Source organism: Scardinius erythrophthalmus (assembly GCF_964197995.2).
Source record: "Scardinius erythrophthalmus genome assembly, chromosome: 25".
Taxonomy (NCBI): Eukaryota; Metazoa; Chordata; class Actinopteri; order Cypriniformes; family Leuciscidae; genus Scardinius; species Scardinius erythrophthalmus.
The window spans coordinates 2,216,229-2,232,470 of NC_138245.1; the positions used below are offsets into that span (position 1 = coordinate 2,216,229).

Genomic DNA, 16,242 nt, shown 5'->3' on the forward strand with positions numbered 1-16,242 from the left:
GAACAACCTCCAGTTGAGATGACGCCTGCCGCTGATACTGAGCCAGATGAGGAAGTTCCCGATACCCAAGAAACATTCACATCTGACTTGAGTATTGCAAGTGAGCTTTATGAACAAGTCATGTCCTTTAATATGCCGATGGAAGAAATTTGTTCTGCTGATGTTTTAGAGAGAATCCAGAGTGCACTCAACAAGAAAGAAACAATGCATATGAGGACAGCACAGCTTTGGCTGCAGTACATGGACATGATTGATATTCTGAGAAACTTCATCAAAGCTGAGAGGACAGGCAACTGGAGATTGCACCTTCAGTGTGTTCATGATATGCTACCCTACTTTGCCGCTTCTGGACACAGACTATATGCAAAGTCAGCCTATGTATACCTGCAAATGATGACAGCCCTACCTGAAACACATCCAGATGTCCACAAGAAATTTGAGGAGGGATTTCACGTAGTGAGGCGGAGCAACAGGTATTGGGCTGGACTGTCCACTGATCTCATTATTGAGCAGGTGCTCATGAGAAGTGTAAAAACACATGGAGGCTTAACAAGAGGAAAAGGATTTACAGAGACGCAACGCTTGGTGTGGGTCCTCTCAATGCCAGCATGTGCAAACATCAACAATGCTATGCAGTCCTTCACAGGTGTCTCATATGAGACCAGCGACCAACATAAAGACCTGTCCAAGGCCAGGCAGACTAGAGATGTCAGTGACACTCTTGCCCTGGTCACCTATCTCAAACACCTATCTCACAACATTGCTAATGGTATGACAGCCCAGCAGGGAGTAAATGTTGAGAAATCAAGGGAAATTGGGTGCAAGATTTTGGAGTCTATGGTAGGGAAACCAGTGGAAGAATTCACCTTCAGGAAAGCTGACCAAGCAGTGACACTTGCATCTAGATCAACGGTCAGTATCAAAGGAGAGACAGTGGTAGTGGATCCACAGCTGTTATTCCAGCGGCTTGTAGCAGTGAGAGACCGTTGTGAAGATTTGCCATCACTGTTCAAGTATGAACACTGCAGTCACCCGCCTGCTTTGTTTGAATCATCCTACCTCCCCCTACAGGCAAACAAGGCAATTCTTGCCAATGTCCTCTGAGAATCTATTGAGCAGCAGCAAAGACAACCCAGCAGTGATGTCCATCATGTCATTGATGGGGGTGCATTACTACGTCGTCTACCATGGCCACAAGGGTCCACTTATGACAGTGTGTGTGAAATGTATGTCAGATATGTCACACAGAAATATGGTAGGGCTACTGGCATAGTCTTTGATGGCTACAAAGAAGAACCAACAATAAAAGACGCCACTCAACTGCGTCGAACAGGTGTTACTCCCGGTGTGACTGTACACTTCTCTGGTGACATGACCATCCAATCCAAAAAGGACCAGTTCCTTAACAATAAGGAAAACAAACAACGGTTCTTGGTTTATCTCAGTGATAAACTTGAGAGGGCTGGATGTATCACAGACCATGCAAAGCACGATGCAGATGCGCTCATTGTCCGAACTGCCATTGCCTCTGCCAGAACAAAAGACACAGTCTTAGTAGGTGATGACACAGACTTGTTAGTACTCTTGTTGCATCATGCTGATCTGAATGCACAGGAGCTGTTTCTGGCACCAGAACCAAAGAAAGCAACAAAAACAAGACGGATATGGTGTATAAAGCAGACGAAGGAATTACTTGGTCCCAAGGTGTGTGATAATCTCCTCTTTATCCATGCCATTTTAGGCTGTGATTCTACGTCTCGTCTATTTGGCATAGGAAAGGGAATGGCACTGAAAAAAGTAAAGAATGACACTAGCTTTCTCGAACAAGCTATGGTGTTCAGCCAGTCACAGGAAAATGTGGGAAAAGGCATCATCATTGCAGCAGGTGAAAAAGCTCTAGTATCACTGTATGGGGGAGAAACAGATGAATCACTGGATATGCTGAGATACAGGCGATTCTGTGTTAAAGTAACTCAGAACTCATCTCCAGTGGAACCTCAAACTCTCCCTCCAACGTCAACAGCTGCAAAGTTCCATAGTCTTCGGGTCTCTTACCAAATGATGGAGTGGAAAGGGGTAAGTGAACGTATGGACCCAAAAGACTGGGGGTGGCATGTTTTGGATGGGAGATTTATGCCAATAATGACCGATCAGCCTGCGGCACCACCAGAAATACTAGATTTAGTCCGCTGTAGTTGCAAGAAAGACTGCAGCACAAAGAGATGCACATGCAAAAAATATGGACTCCCTTGCACTGCCATTTGGGGAGAATGTCGTGGTACTAGTTGCACAAACTCACAGTTGCCTGATTTATCAGATGAATATGACCCAGAGGGGAAGAACTAAGCAAAGAACAAACCAGGAACTGATATAGGGGGTGCCAGAACCAAGAGCCACAGAGAAGGGATCGAGGATCCAGGCTGGATAAAAAAAAAATAAAAAAAACACCAAATAAACCTGCCCCTGTTGTTGCTACCTTGTCATGGTGGGGAGGCTTGTGTGCCTCTGTGACCCTGAAGACTATACCGGCGGGGGTTATACCCCTGGCAGTTACTACCAAGCCAGGCAGTTTTCAGGTTAGAGGCCAGTCTAAAAGCAGCATTGCCATCACTCATTTGCAGTAGGATGATTGGATGAAGATTGAGCCGATGTATTTGTCATACATATGAATGGTGTTTCTGCCTATGCAAATTAGGACATATTCAATAAGTGTGGAGCTCATGTGCATATTCAAATTCATTTCAAAAGAAACTTGTAATACAAAAAAAGTTATTTTTCATGTAGACTTTCATTGTGTAGTTTTATTGTGGTAGGAGTAAAGGAAAAAAAATAAGCCTATTTGGGGCATATTCAATAAGTGTATAGCTCATTTGCATATTAAAACTCATTTTCAAAGAAACTTGTAATACAATTTTTTTTTACTTATCATGGGTACTTTCATTGTGTAAAGTTTCATTTTGATAGGAGTAAAGGAAAAAAATAGCCCCATTGGGGTGTATTGTTGTCTGGCCTTACTGGCACACATCTCGGATTGATGAGAATTTAACATATTTCCTCAACTAGGATTTCTTATGACTTTTAGTATGTTGTTCTGGACACCTCATAGAAATTAAATATGCTGAAAAATTTTTTTTACAATTAGTCTGTCGTAAAACGCTACTTTGCCTGGACTATAAGCCCAATATTAAGCTCAATATTTTTTGCCGTACATGTTGAAGAATACAGGATCGAAGTGCGCATGCGCAACATGGGTCTTTCGCTTGTCGTCAGTAAAACAGTACTACTTATGGACAGTAAAAGCACTGCTTATTCTACCATTTGTTTGATTATGCGTAACTGCTACATTTGTCATCATAACTTCTAAACAATTGGAATAACACACATATAAATCACAAGAATAAACAGTAAAAATACAAATACAAGTTTATTATTTGTTTCATTTTTTGATCATCCAACAAATGTCAAACAACACTTGTCGATTTATACTATGTTGAAATAGCATCCGTCACAGTGACTTTATGATGTTAATCTTTCTTACAAACCTCTCTGTAGAGACTTGCACATTTAATACGTGTGCTCCTTCCAACTCACATGTTCTGTGAGATTTTTGCCTTTTTTAATTGATTTTTGCTGTCCAACATAGATTGAGAAGATGGTGTCCCTTGATGATTTCAAGCACATTAAACTGGCCTATGCTGTAAGTATTCAGAATGTGTAGATTATTTGGAAACCTAATTTAATTGATTAATTAGACACAATATGATTTTCCTAATTCTGTTCTCTTGAGCAGGACTTTGCAAAGGCTGGCATCCATAAGTTGGATTATTCACAATTCAAATCTGTTGTGAAAAACTGCCCAGATTTGAAAGGAGTTGTAAGTACTGTAAAAGTACTGTAAGAGAGGTTTATGTATTCAATGACAGTATATCCTGTTGCTTGTGCATGTAAATGGATTAACGGAGACCTGATTGTACAATCTTCTCTCTCTCACTGTCTCCCCACCCATTACTTTTTGAAACGTCACAGAAAGAATCTCACATTCACCAGCTATTCATGAAGATCGATTACAACTGTGATGGCGAAATCGAATGGGTATGAATAATTCAATGCTTCCTCTTTACATCTCAAACTTGCTCTCTTAGATGAACTGACAGTTTGTTAAAGTCGAGTTTTTGCATATAAAAAACCTTCAAAATGGGTCTCATTCAGTAACTTTGAATGCACATATTTGTGCAGGAATTTGCTTGCAAACATTTTCAAATAGAAGTCATGATTGAAATTAAGTTTGCAAGTAAATCTATCCCTAATTTCCAAACGTGTATGCAAAAATGTTTTTTTTTTTTTATATAAATGATATTGTTGTATTACGTAATGAATACGTATTATACTAATTTTATTATGTTATATATTGTATGTTTTCATAATATTATAATATGGATATCAAAATAATACAAAAATATGTGTATTTATTTATTTTTATTTACCTTTACCATGAAATATTGAACACACTTCTATAACAAATTCTATTAAAGTTTATTTAAGTCTTACTCTCTTTCTTTTAGCGTGAGTTCTGGACATACCTGTACCATGAATACAAGGCAGAGGAAGAGACTGCGCGTCGCAGAAAAATGGCAGCTTTTATATTGCCGGCGGACATGAAGTCTCTAAAACGTGGGGAGCCTGTTGTGAGAATCCACTCGCTTTCTAATGGAACCGTTGTGACTCTAAGAGAAGATGGGGTTGTCAGCTTCTGGACCCACAAGCTTTGTTTGAAGAGCGAGAAGAAGTTGTTTGTGGGTTACATTTACATTTATTTGTTTGCTTCTGTATTCCTGTTCCTGTTCTCCTCCATTTTTTAATTAACCAATATTTAATTTGAATCATTTCTCTGTTTCTGTATCCAGCCCAGTCAAAAGCTAAAATGGACTACTGATTTTGTGCCAATGCCAGAGTACAACACACTGATCATTGGAACTGGGTAAACTGCTTTTAAAATACATTTATTTTTACATAACAGTCTTTCTAATGAAGATTTTTCCCTATGGCATGCTGTTTCAAATGAAGGTGAAGTAGTCAATTATCCAAAGCATTTTCCATTTATTCCAGTGATGATTCCCTGGGAGCGGCCTGGGGACTGCTCTGTTATTCTGTAGGCCTACATTGTAACTTTGTAGTGTTCTTGGGGAAAAAAACAGTTTGATATATGAAACAGCCACATCTGATCTCTGCCTTTCCTTCAGTCAATCCAAACAACATATTTTCTCCCACTTTACAGATCCAGAGAGATCCAGTTTTATGAGCTTTCCTCTTTGGAGCCTTGCTGTCAGTTGAATCGACTAGAAACGGTTCCTTTATGCTTGGATTACTGGTGAGCAGACTTGTTCAATGTTTTCAAAAACAACTTCATTTGCTCTGCATTTACAAAGTAACATGATATTAGAAACAGATCAAATAAAATAATAAGGGTATGTTATGTTGGCTCTTGCATTTGTATTTTTGTGTACTAGAACAAGAACACTCAATGCTCTTTGTTGATATGCCAATGTTTGCTTTTCTTGTCATTAAAAAATATACTCTGGTTTTGTTAGCTCTACTGGCCCAGATGAATGTATCATCGTATATGGCGATCGTCAGGTAAGTAAACGAAGGCAGTCCCACACATATGAAATTCATGAAATACAATGTGTTTAACTAATCACAAAGCTTTTGGCACTCTAGGGCTGTGTGAACATCCTGTTAATAAAATCGTTCAGGGATAAACTGAGGTAAGCAAGGTTTCTTAATAGTACACAGTTTTGTAAAACAAAATTACAATAGCATGTCATGCAGGCGTGTTCTAATTTTCATAAATGAATGAATAAATTAATTAGGAATTAGGAAACATTGATTCTGTTCTCTGGAGAGATGTGAAAGATAACTGGCATGTTAAGAATATTATATTACCTTGCTCACTGACACTGTGCATGATATTCATCTTATTTATATTTCCTTTTTATAGTATATTTTGTGCATGGTTTGTAAGCTTTTTTAAGAATGCATTTATGCCCTAGATTGTGGAAAAGATTGCCGCAGGTTGAGAACATTCCAAACATAAGCCTCGACCGTGCAGTTCTGTCTCCAGAAATTACATTTATCACATGGAACGAAGTCCACCAAGACTGGGTGTCAAAGGTTAAAATTTTATTATTATTAATGTATGTATGTATTATTTTCTTCTTCTCATCCTATGTTCCACATGAATATACATTGCAATCAATTGTAAAAAAAACGTTTTTACAAAAGAAAAAACAAGTGTCTAAAATGTAACAATATTTTATTATCAATTCAGGTGAAATATTCTCAAGGCTTACGTGCCATTGTATCCTCATCAAGGGATGAAGAATCTGCCCTTGTTATAGGTAACATTTAAAAATGACTTCTATTGGTTTACTTTTTGCATACGGTGGGATCATTTTGATTATTTTATTTTCTCTCATTTAATAGGATTATATGTCAGCCCAAAATCAGAAGGAAACATTAGAAATCATATTTTGCCTGAATAAAGTTAAGCCTATTTGTAGACTATTCAGCTTTTTTTTTTTTTTTTTTTACACTATTTCATGGCACTTAAGCACATTGTCTTCCTCATTATTGTATTACAGTAATGAGAATCAAAATGAAAAATGATGAGAAATATAAGCAAGAGGGAAACAAGGAATAAGATAATGAGAATAGGGGTCGAAATGGGCTTAGCTGAATGAAAATAATGTCACAGAGCAAAAAATCTTGCGTTCATTTTATTTATGCAAGATATAATTTTACTATTGATTTTAGGGTGAAATCTGACCTAAAATATTCATATAAACCCATGTGTAGAAAAAAAGTGTGTCCTCCTTTCTCACTTCTTTCTCAGTGATGTCTGTTTAACATGGCAGAAGGAAGAACATATCTACTCTGGCGTCTTGCATGTTTAATGCCAGATGAGAGATGTGTCAAAACTCTCCGGTTAAACTCATGTGACTAACACACCACGACTCAGAAAGAGGGGAAACGGGATCTGAATCTGTCAGCTGTTATCTGTTTGAGTGGTTATGCACGTATGAAGGTTTGACAATCTGTTTTTAATTAGGATTCCTTCATCCATCAACCTGCATGCCAGAGCAGAGGAGAGAGATGGCAGTAGTGAGCAAAAAGGGAAAGTCTACACAGAGGGCAACCGGCAAACGAACAATCCTCACCGTTCCTAAAGGAGTCATGACCTTTGATATCTGTGAGAAGAGTGCACTTTTGGTCACCGGCGGGTTGGACAGGCTGTTGCGCATGTGGAATCCTCATGTGCCTGAGTACGCCTTATAGTATCTTCTTCATAAGTGGCATCTCTCTGATTTGAATTCTTTTGGAAAAATTCTTCTGTGATCTATATAGGTGTCAGAAAATATGAAATATACATAGATAATACTGTGTTATCAAATACTGGCTAGTAATTTTACATTTGGAAATGGCAGTAGACCAACATGGATTTTGAAAGGCCACGATGCCCCTGTTTCCTACCTCTGTATCTGCTCAGAAGATGGGCACATTTACTCCGTCTCCACAGACAAGACTGTTAAGGTGAGGAATTGATTCATTACTTAAAATCCAAAGTCAAATATCAAAAAAGTGTGAAAAAGCCAAACATGAAACTAAGCTAAAGTTAAACTGAATGTTCATAATTAGTAAAACCAAATGCAACATTTATAGACTGCACCACTTGTTTATTAAGGGATAGTTCACCCAAAGATTGAAATTAATTTACTCATTCTCAAGTTATTGTAAACTCGAATGACTTTCTTTCATCTATATCCTGAACACGAGAGGGGGATTTTTTAAGCAAATGTGTATCACTCTTGTCCAGAGCCCGTCTACGGAGAGCCTTGGCACTCCCTATTAAGTCTTATTGTACCGAATGTTGGTTGTAGTTCCACCAGAGCTCCACTGGGGGCGATCACCCATGAGTGTAAAATGAATGGGAGTCTATGACGTCATTGACACTTTAAAAGACTTTTTAAAGCAAATAAGTGACTAAAAAATCTAACCCCCAGCAAAGTGTAATTTCTTTGCATCTCCTTTCGAATACAACATTCAAATTACTAGAAAAAAAATTATATCCTGAGAAAAGTGGATTTTGAGGGGTATAGCGCCATAGACCTCCAGTCATTCTGCACTCGTCCTGCGAGCGCCCCCGCATGGACAGAGACGTGTTACTGCAGCCAGTCCAGAAACCGGAAGTAACCAGAGAGTGCCAATTCTCTTCATATTAGACATTCTCTGTCTTGTCAGTATAATGAAGGTGAATAAGGGTAAGGCTGTCAAGCTCCAAAATGACAAAAAGCACCATCACCACCACCACCACCACAAAAAAAAAGAAAGAAATAGTTAAATCCACCCAGCCTCTCCAAAAGTAATGTCCAGTTTGTGAAGGAATCATTCTTTGAGTTAAATTGTTCTTTTCTATGAATCAGTTGATCTAGTCAACTGAACCTGAACTGGACTGACCTTACAGACTCAATGATTCGGTCACACTAAAGTGAAGATTAGCATGGAATAGTCTGTTCATCACGCAAAACTATTCAGAAGACTTGCAATGTGGTGTGGACCACTTTTATGAAACTATTACTTTTGAATCCTTTTCGAAGCTTGACAGCCTCAGTCCACGTTTACTTTCATTTTTTTTGACAACAGTGGGCAGAATATTGTTTCAAATTCTCCATTTGTGTTTCACGTTAGAAACAACATGAGAGTGAGTAAATGATGACAGAATATTCATTTTCTGTGAAATATTTCTAATTATGTGTATGTGATTTATTTGATAGATATGGCACATTAAGGATCTGACGTGTCTGTTTACTGCCAATCCAGAGGCAAGTCATATCAAGGGAAAATTGTCTGTGTGCCTCTACTCTTCAGCTGTGAAGGGGCTCTACATCGCCACAGATTCTCTCGCCTTACTATCCCTTCAGAAAAAAAAGTATGTATCTTAGATGTTATATAACAAAGATGAGTATCAGTTGGCTGTAAGACATTAGGTTGTGTGATGTGTATTTAGCTACAATTTTCTTGTCATTTAGTTGTCATGCATTTTGCTTCCTTTCTCCTTTCGTATGCCATCTGTTGTAGAGCACAGCCTAAGAGCAATCAGATTCTGTCCCATGAAGAGCCAGTGTTGTGCTGCGGTTACAGTGAGGAGCTGAGGCAGGTGGTGAGCTGCTCTGAGGGCTCGGTGAGTGCTTTTGACAAGTATCTGTATGAAATATATTGAGGACACAGATGCTCTGTTCCTCATGCTCATAGGTCGCTTTGTGAAAGAAGTCTCTTGAGCTCACCAGGGCTGCATTTATTAGATTAAAAATCCAGAACTATTGTGAAATATTATTGCAATTGAAAATCACTTTTTTCTCTTTTAATATATTTTAAAATGTAAAGCAAATTTTAAATAAAGAAATAAAAATAAAATGATTATTTAATAAAAATAAAGATGATTTCTTCGTTTTAAAAAAGCGTTCGTGGCTCGACTAGTCGAGAGAAAACGCATGCCAGAGAACGATCGACTCGGTAACCATGTGTTGATTCTAGGCCTATACATTTTTATCTAGACGTGTTTTAAAAGTAATTCATGACAGGCTGAGCTGTTTTTTGTAAAGCAGCAGTCCCTCTTTTCTAAATGTAGTACTTTAACATATTTACTTGAATTCAGGTTGTCAAAGTCTGGGATGTGGAGACTGGAGCTCTGGTGTTTGAGTTTGGAGATGCTCATGGAGAGTCTGCAATTACCTGCATGGCTTTAGACTCTAGCGGAAGGAGGTTGTTAAAGCTAATTTAAATATATGACATTGCACAATATTACTGGTTTGTGCAGGGGTTTTTTTTATTTCTTTTTTTTTTTCACCAGACTAGTGACTGGTGGAAGAAATGGCTGCCTTAAGATGTGGAACTTCAACAATGGCCATTGCCTGAAGATATTCAAGAGAGGTCAATAATTCCTTATAGTTCTTAATGTGCATTTGATTGATTTGCTTTGCTCCTGAGTAGGGTTGGGAACCGAAAATCGGTCCTTATCCAGAACCGTTAGTGTTTTTGAAAAATACCGGAACCGTACGAAATTCCTAAGTTTCAGTTCCGAAAACGGTTCTGGTGCGATGTGTGGGCGAAGTGCTGGGAGGAGGGAGCTTATCCTTTAATAGCGATGTCTCAGCTCATGAATATTAAAATAGTAATGAATGCACTGGCCCTTGCATTACTCATATACGCTTTGTGTCAGATATCAACGCAGAGAGAGTATAAAGACAGTAGAGCTGCACGATTAATCTTTAAACGATCTCGATTCAAACACCCACGCGATCTTATTCCTAAATGACAAAAATTTCACACCGGAACAATTAAATCTGTTTGCGCTGTCGTTCAGGGAGCAGTTGTCAATATACAGTACAGGTCAAAAGTTTGGAAACATTACTATTTTTAATGTTTTTGAAAGAAGTTTCTTCTGCTCATCAAGCCTGCATATCTTGCCTCTTTGAATTTTAAATCTGGATGTATACACACTGGCCCGCGAAAACCTCAACTTGTCGTGAACACACTTGCCCTACGAAAAAGTGCGGGGGACGAATTTACATTTTATAAAAGTTTTAGAAACCGCGTCCCCCACGTAATCTACGCCCATGGTAGACATAAACAGAGAGAAGTAGGTCTTGTTCTTCCGCAAGACGCATGCAGTTCTGTTTATTAACTGCCAGAGCGCTGATTCATCCAGTAATGAAACAAGTGAAGTCTTTATGAATCAATCATTCAAACCCATTTTAAAAATATTACGTTTCACCAGTCTGGATCTTACATGTGTGTTCAAGCATGTTCTACCCTTTCTGAGAGGGTATTCTCCACTGCTGGAGATGCAATAGGTCCCAAATTATCCTAGAGAATGCAGAATTGTTTATTTTCCTTCAGAAAAATTGCTAAATAATCTGTTGAATTTGTTGACATTACCAGTCTGTTAAACTCATTTGACAAGTATAAGAAGTAAACTCAAAAAGGATTGTGCATTTTCCCCTTACTATTATTTTTTATTAGTTGTTTTAATCATTTTTTTTTAATGGGAACTGGAACCGAAACCGGAATCATTTGTCGGAACCGGAATCGGAAACCAGAACCGATTGCCAACCCTACTCCTGAGTATGACTGATTATTCAGAGTATATTATATCCCACATTCCCTATAAAGCTGCTGTGAAGTAAAGCCCTTCATTATGTTTTTTTCCCAGATGGAAAATGTGCACAGATTTGTGACTGCCTCCACCTGACACTGCACATGAACGAGTAAGTCTGCTGACTGCAAGCGCCATAATCTTCATGGATATTAGTATCCTCATTTTTTGGCTGATTCACTTTTTTATTACTTTTGGCAGATTTGTGATTTCTGTTGGTTGGGATCGCAGGATCGACATTTACTTGGTGAGTATAAAGTGACCAGCCTGCTTCCCTTACGACCTTTTTTTAAATCAGCATAATTCCCCAGATGGCTCTCATAAAATGGTTGACTGCCGTGACCCGTTTCTTCCCCCTGGTACTCTCGCCTTTATTGCCATTTACTTCGATGTTTCTCCCTCCTCAAAAGTGCTTGAGTGCTGTTTGGTGTGGTTTATTCCTCCATTCCCTTCTGACAGTCCATTATTCCATCTATTACAAGATATCTATCTATCTATCTATCTATCTATCTATCTATCTATCTATCTATCTATCTATCTATCTATCTATCTATGATTTTGGTGATTTAATTGCTGAATGGCATGTAATTAAAAAATATTGTATGGTTGTCACGGTTATGAAATATATATACTGTATGTATAACATTGTTCTAGTTGTTTTTGGATATTTGAATCCAAAAATAGATATTGTGCCTTTAAATGAATGAATTAAAATTATTCTCCAAATTAAAAATGAACTAGATTAATTCCATAACCAACCAAATACATTTATGTACTTGCCGAGGGACACAGCTGTCGAGTTTATGACAAAAATAAAATCTTTTAAAAAATGTTCAAACATTTTCTGAACTATCTTTTTCTCGCCACCAAATTACATAAAATCAAGGATGTGTAATTAGTACTTTAACTTGTTGGTCAGGTTGCCTTTTATCTGAATGGACCATTCTTTGCCAGACTAAGCCTCAATATGCACCAAATTTAACGCCAGAGACTGTGAACAGAATAGTGCAGAACTGCCAGTGATTACTTTTGAAGCTAAACACATTATTTATTTTTTTATTTATTTTTTGACAGGACACCAAAGAGGAAAAACCGCACATTCAGAGACCAAAACCTTCTTGGCAGAGCGATGTGGTATTAGCATCCTCCACAACTCACACCCATGTCTACACACACACATGTACTTTGAATCCCCTTCAAATATGCAGGGGCACTTTGGGAATTGTGTTGAATGTTTCACACACAGAGGAAAGGGCACAAAAAGGATATTCAGTGCATTGCTCAATGCAGACCACACTTCCTGGCCACTGGCAGCGACGATGGGGAGATCATCGTATGGAATGTAGTGTCTGAACGCATACTGTCTCGCTTCCAGACTCCTCAACAGAGCAGCAGTCATCCTGGTATGCCAATCTTCCCATGAATTTTCAGTGAATAATGATTTCAGATTTGCTGGTCCTCAATCATATCTGTTATATGAAAACTTGGTGCATTATGCACAACTCATATGGATTACTTTTCATTTTTTTAGTGATAGTTGAATTCACACCTGTGCTGAGCCTCATCTTCTTACAAACCCGGGCGTTTGTTCCTGGTTTGAGGAGTTCTGCTTGCCTTGTATCTACAGATACTGAAGGTAAACTGGTCCTTGCGATGAATAAAATGATAGAAATCAGTTCTTATACAATTTGCTGAACGTATTTCATCTTTCAAAGGTTATGTTTATTTCTGGAGTGTTCTGGATGGCGGGAAGTTCATCACATCTTTTCATGCTGTAAGTAGTATATTCGTATATCTTATATATCATATATTTCCTCAAGTTTGATTATAAATTCAATGTCAACAGAATGAGACAAAGGTTCTAATCAAAATCTTATGTTTAATTCTCAGCATCAGCAGGCGATTATGAAACTGGCTTCAACGCAGGATGACAGCATGCTTTTTACAGCCGATCATGACGGCTTCATCTACGCTTATGATGTCAAGCAATATGCCCTGGGGCCTGAGCAAAACCCTCCTGAAAGTAAGGACAGTCCTCATTTTATTTGTATTTTTTTATGTTTATGTTGAGTCTTGATGTAGTGTTATTCTTCTAGAGGTGAACTTCTGGCGCGCACACCCCAGCAGCATCACTAGGTAGGTTCAATAAGTGGAGGAAAAAAGCAAACAAAAAGTGTTTATTCAATATTCGTACTATTATTTGATGTATTTTCCTTTCTTTTTTTGTTTAGTATTTGTTATTTAAAAAAAAGACATCTCATTAACATTATTACCATATTTTCCTCTCCTCAAGCTTGAAGATAATTGACAAGGACCAGTTTCTGCTTACCTCCTCATTGGACTTCTCAGTGCGGTTGTGGAGTATCCGTGGGGAGTTAATAGGTACATCTACAAGTTGCTTAGATGTTGTTGTTGTTGTTGTTTTCAGGAAGTAACAGTTGTGGCATGTGCATTCTTTTGCCAATGTGCATCATACTAAGGCCCCGTCCACACTACTGCGTTTTCGTTTAAAAACGGAGACCTTTTGCTACGTTTGCACCTCCCGTCCACACTAAACCGGCAAAAACGGAGACCCAAAACGGAGAAGTTTAGAAAACGCTGCCGACCCGTTTTCCGTTTTGGATCTCCGGAGGGCGTTTTAGTGTGGACGGGTCAAAACGGAGGACTTTAGAAACGATGACGCAGAGGCTCACGCTCGGCTCTATGATTGGGTGTCATCAGTCATGGAGTATACACAGGTAATATTCAGTACCAGTAAACTTCACCCGCTGGAACAGTTTCTTACAGTAAGAAACTGCCGCGGCTCGCGCGCGGTAAACGCGTGCATGCTAGAAATAGAACCGACGCCTATTTTTCATGCGACACGCAAGTGTGTTGGAAGCGTTTCCAGGCAAAATAGAATAGGAAAGGATGTTTATATGTCATTTTGACACAAATACATATTAATAAATGACATTTTGATGTTTGAAAGCACTTTTTTACAGTCTATGTTTGAAAGTCTCTAGGTTTACACCGGCACGCGCATGCCCAGTGTTGGTGAACGGTCACGTGATCCGCGTTTTCAGTCGTTTTAATGTGGACGGAGATCAATGCTAATACGCAGCTAAAACGCTGGTGTGGACGGAGATCGTATTCGTTTTAATTCTCCGTTTCTAAACGAAAACGCAGTAGTGTGGACGGGGCCTAAGTATCATATTATTCAGCAGTTCAACAACGGCACTACTAATTCTATGTAACCAGTGCAGTCCGATTCCGGAATAATGACTCTTGAGTTGGATCTTTTTAAGTGAATCAGAAACTTTCAGGTTAACCAGTGTAGTCCAACACCTGAACAAATGACGCTAATAAATTGGCTCTATTTCAAGCTGCGATCTGTGGGGTTAAAATCCGTGATGGACGAATCAAGTACGCTGTAAAGTAAAAGTACAGTGTAACAAATGATCTCAAAAGGGAAATATTAATAATTAATCATAACTTGTTATTATTTATTATACATTTTTCAAATTAATTTAATGTAGCTGAATTGATATTACAGTCAATTAATCTGTTCGTCCAGCGAACACTCAGTATTGACAGTCGATCAATTCTCAGAAAGGATTTTTTCGTGGCCACAGAAAAATAACTCTTTCTTAGCATGTAGCAAGCAGGGAGCAGAATCAACACTCAGCTAAATCAAGAACACGTAACTAATCTAACCAAACACATGCACACAATCACGCATACATGGGTTAAATGGAAAGTTAAAGTAAATGAAACCAGAAACAGAAACAGGGAATGAAGCTATGGAAAAGAGTAATTTAACCATCTAAAAGAACCATCAGTTTCTTAGTTTAAAAGCACCTGCATGATTAAAGGGATTTAATGCTTATACTGAACCTCTAGTTTATTGTACGAGACTTGCAATGCCTTAGCCATTGAACGAGCATCGAGATGCAGTCCCAGGAGAAAGTCTTTATGATTCCATGAGTCTATGGTGTTGAAGATGTAATCAATTTTAAAAATCAAAATTTATGAACTTAACTTTTTTATCACCAAAACTTATTATACATGATACGTATTATTATTGTACACTATTACTGCAGATTTAGATCACAAATAACTGACAGTCATGACCTAAATATGATTTTCCTTTACAATAATAATGTTAAAATTCAGAATTAGTGACTTATTGCATCAGTCAAGCTACAACGATACAACATTTTGACCAGATCTCTGAATCGGTGAGTTGTTGATTTAAGAACAGCTGCAGTCAGATTAGTCAGATTCATGAATGAATAGTTCAGTGCAATTTGTGAACCAATTCAACAGGTTCATTGGAAAGATTTGGCTCGTTCATGAATCAATCTGTCGTGTCTCAGCTTGGGTTTCTTCAGTTCAAAATAACGAGGAACGATATATTTTTATGAAATGAAGTAGAGCAAGAAATATGATATTTTGTGAATGTACTCAGAAAAAGTAGATACTTGAAAAATGTACTTGTCAAATTCAGTTTACAAAATTTGTCACGTTGACCATTGCTACAATACTGACAACAGATCTTTTTTTTTTTTTTTTTCAGCAAAATTTTGCTAATGTGACCGCACCTTTAGTAGACCTACAGACTAAATTCTAAATTTTCAGTTTGTAGGTTCACAAGACATAAGCTATATGTGTTTGATTCACTGAAAAGAGCCAATTAATTAGAGTCATTTGTTCAGGAATCAAATGTATGACAACCTAAACTACACTGAACTCTACAGGTACATTTGGACAAAACGAGAGTTGGAGCATCGACACACCATCGTCTTGGAAGCACCCGGCTGTTCCCTCGGAAAATTTGCCCTAAATAAATTGGATGTTGTTCTTGAACCATTTGGAGTATATGCATGGTTTTGGTCTCTTTTGAAAGGGGATACTTTGAGGTTTGTTCCTAATCTGTCAGAACCACTGTAAGTCTTACTGTTATTGACTAATAGAACTGTGAACACACTAAAAAAGGGGGGACATTTTTCCGCCTACATTTGTTTTGTAAACAGATGCCTGCAGATCAC

General features: G+C 38.1%; 1 protein-coding gene across 1 annotated transcript; it reads left to right on the forward strand.

Annotated features, from left to right (window-relative positions):
* Window positions 1-1,371: 1,371 nt before the first annotated feature.
* LOC308685327 (cilia- and flagella-associated protein 337-like) lies at window positions 1,372-16,037 on the forward strand (the record flags this gene model as incomplete). Its single annotated transcript, XM_081357026.1, has 26 exons — window positions 1,372-2,076; window positions 3,644-3,697; window positions 3,791-3,874; window positions 4,563-4,793; window positions 4,905-4,978; window positions 5,276-5,368; window positions 5,589-5,634; window positions 5,719-5,765; window positions 6,051-6,171; window positions 6,329-6,398; window positions 7,109-7,322; window positions 7,461-7,590; window positions 8,832-8,990; window positions 9,143-9,238; window positions 9,713-9,819; window positions 9,908-9,987; window positions 11,270-11,324; window positions 11,414-11,459; window positions 12,287-12,346; window positions 12,459-12,615; window positions 12,744-12,848; window positions 12,928-12,986; window positions 13,103-13,235; window positions 13,309-13,348; window positions 13,506-13,594; window positions 15,952-16,037. 26 exons carry the CDS (start codon window positions 1,372-1,374, stop codon window positions 16,035-16,037), a joined length of 3,141 nt encoding a protein of 1,046 aa, XP_081213152.1.
* Between the last annotated feature and the right edge of the window lie 205 nt (window positions 16,038-16,242).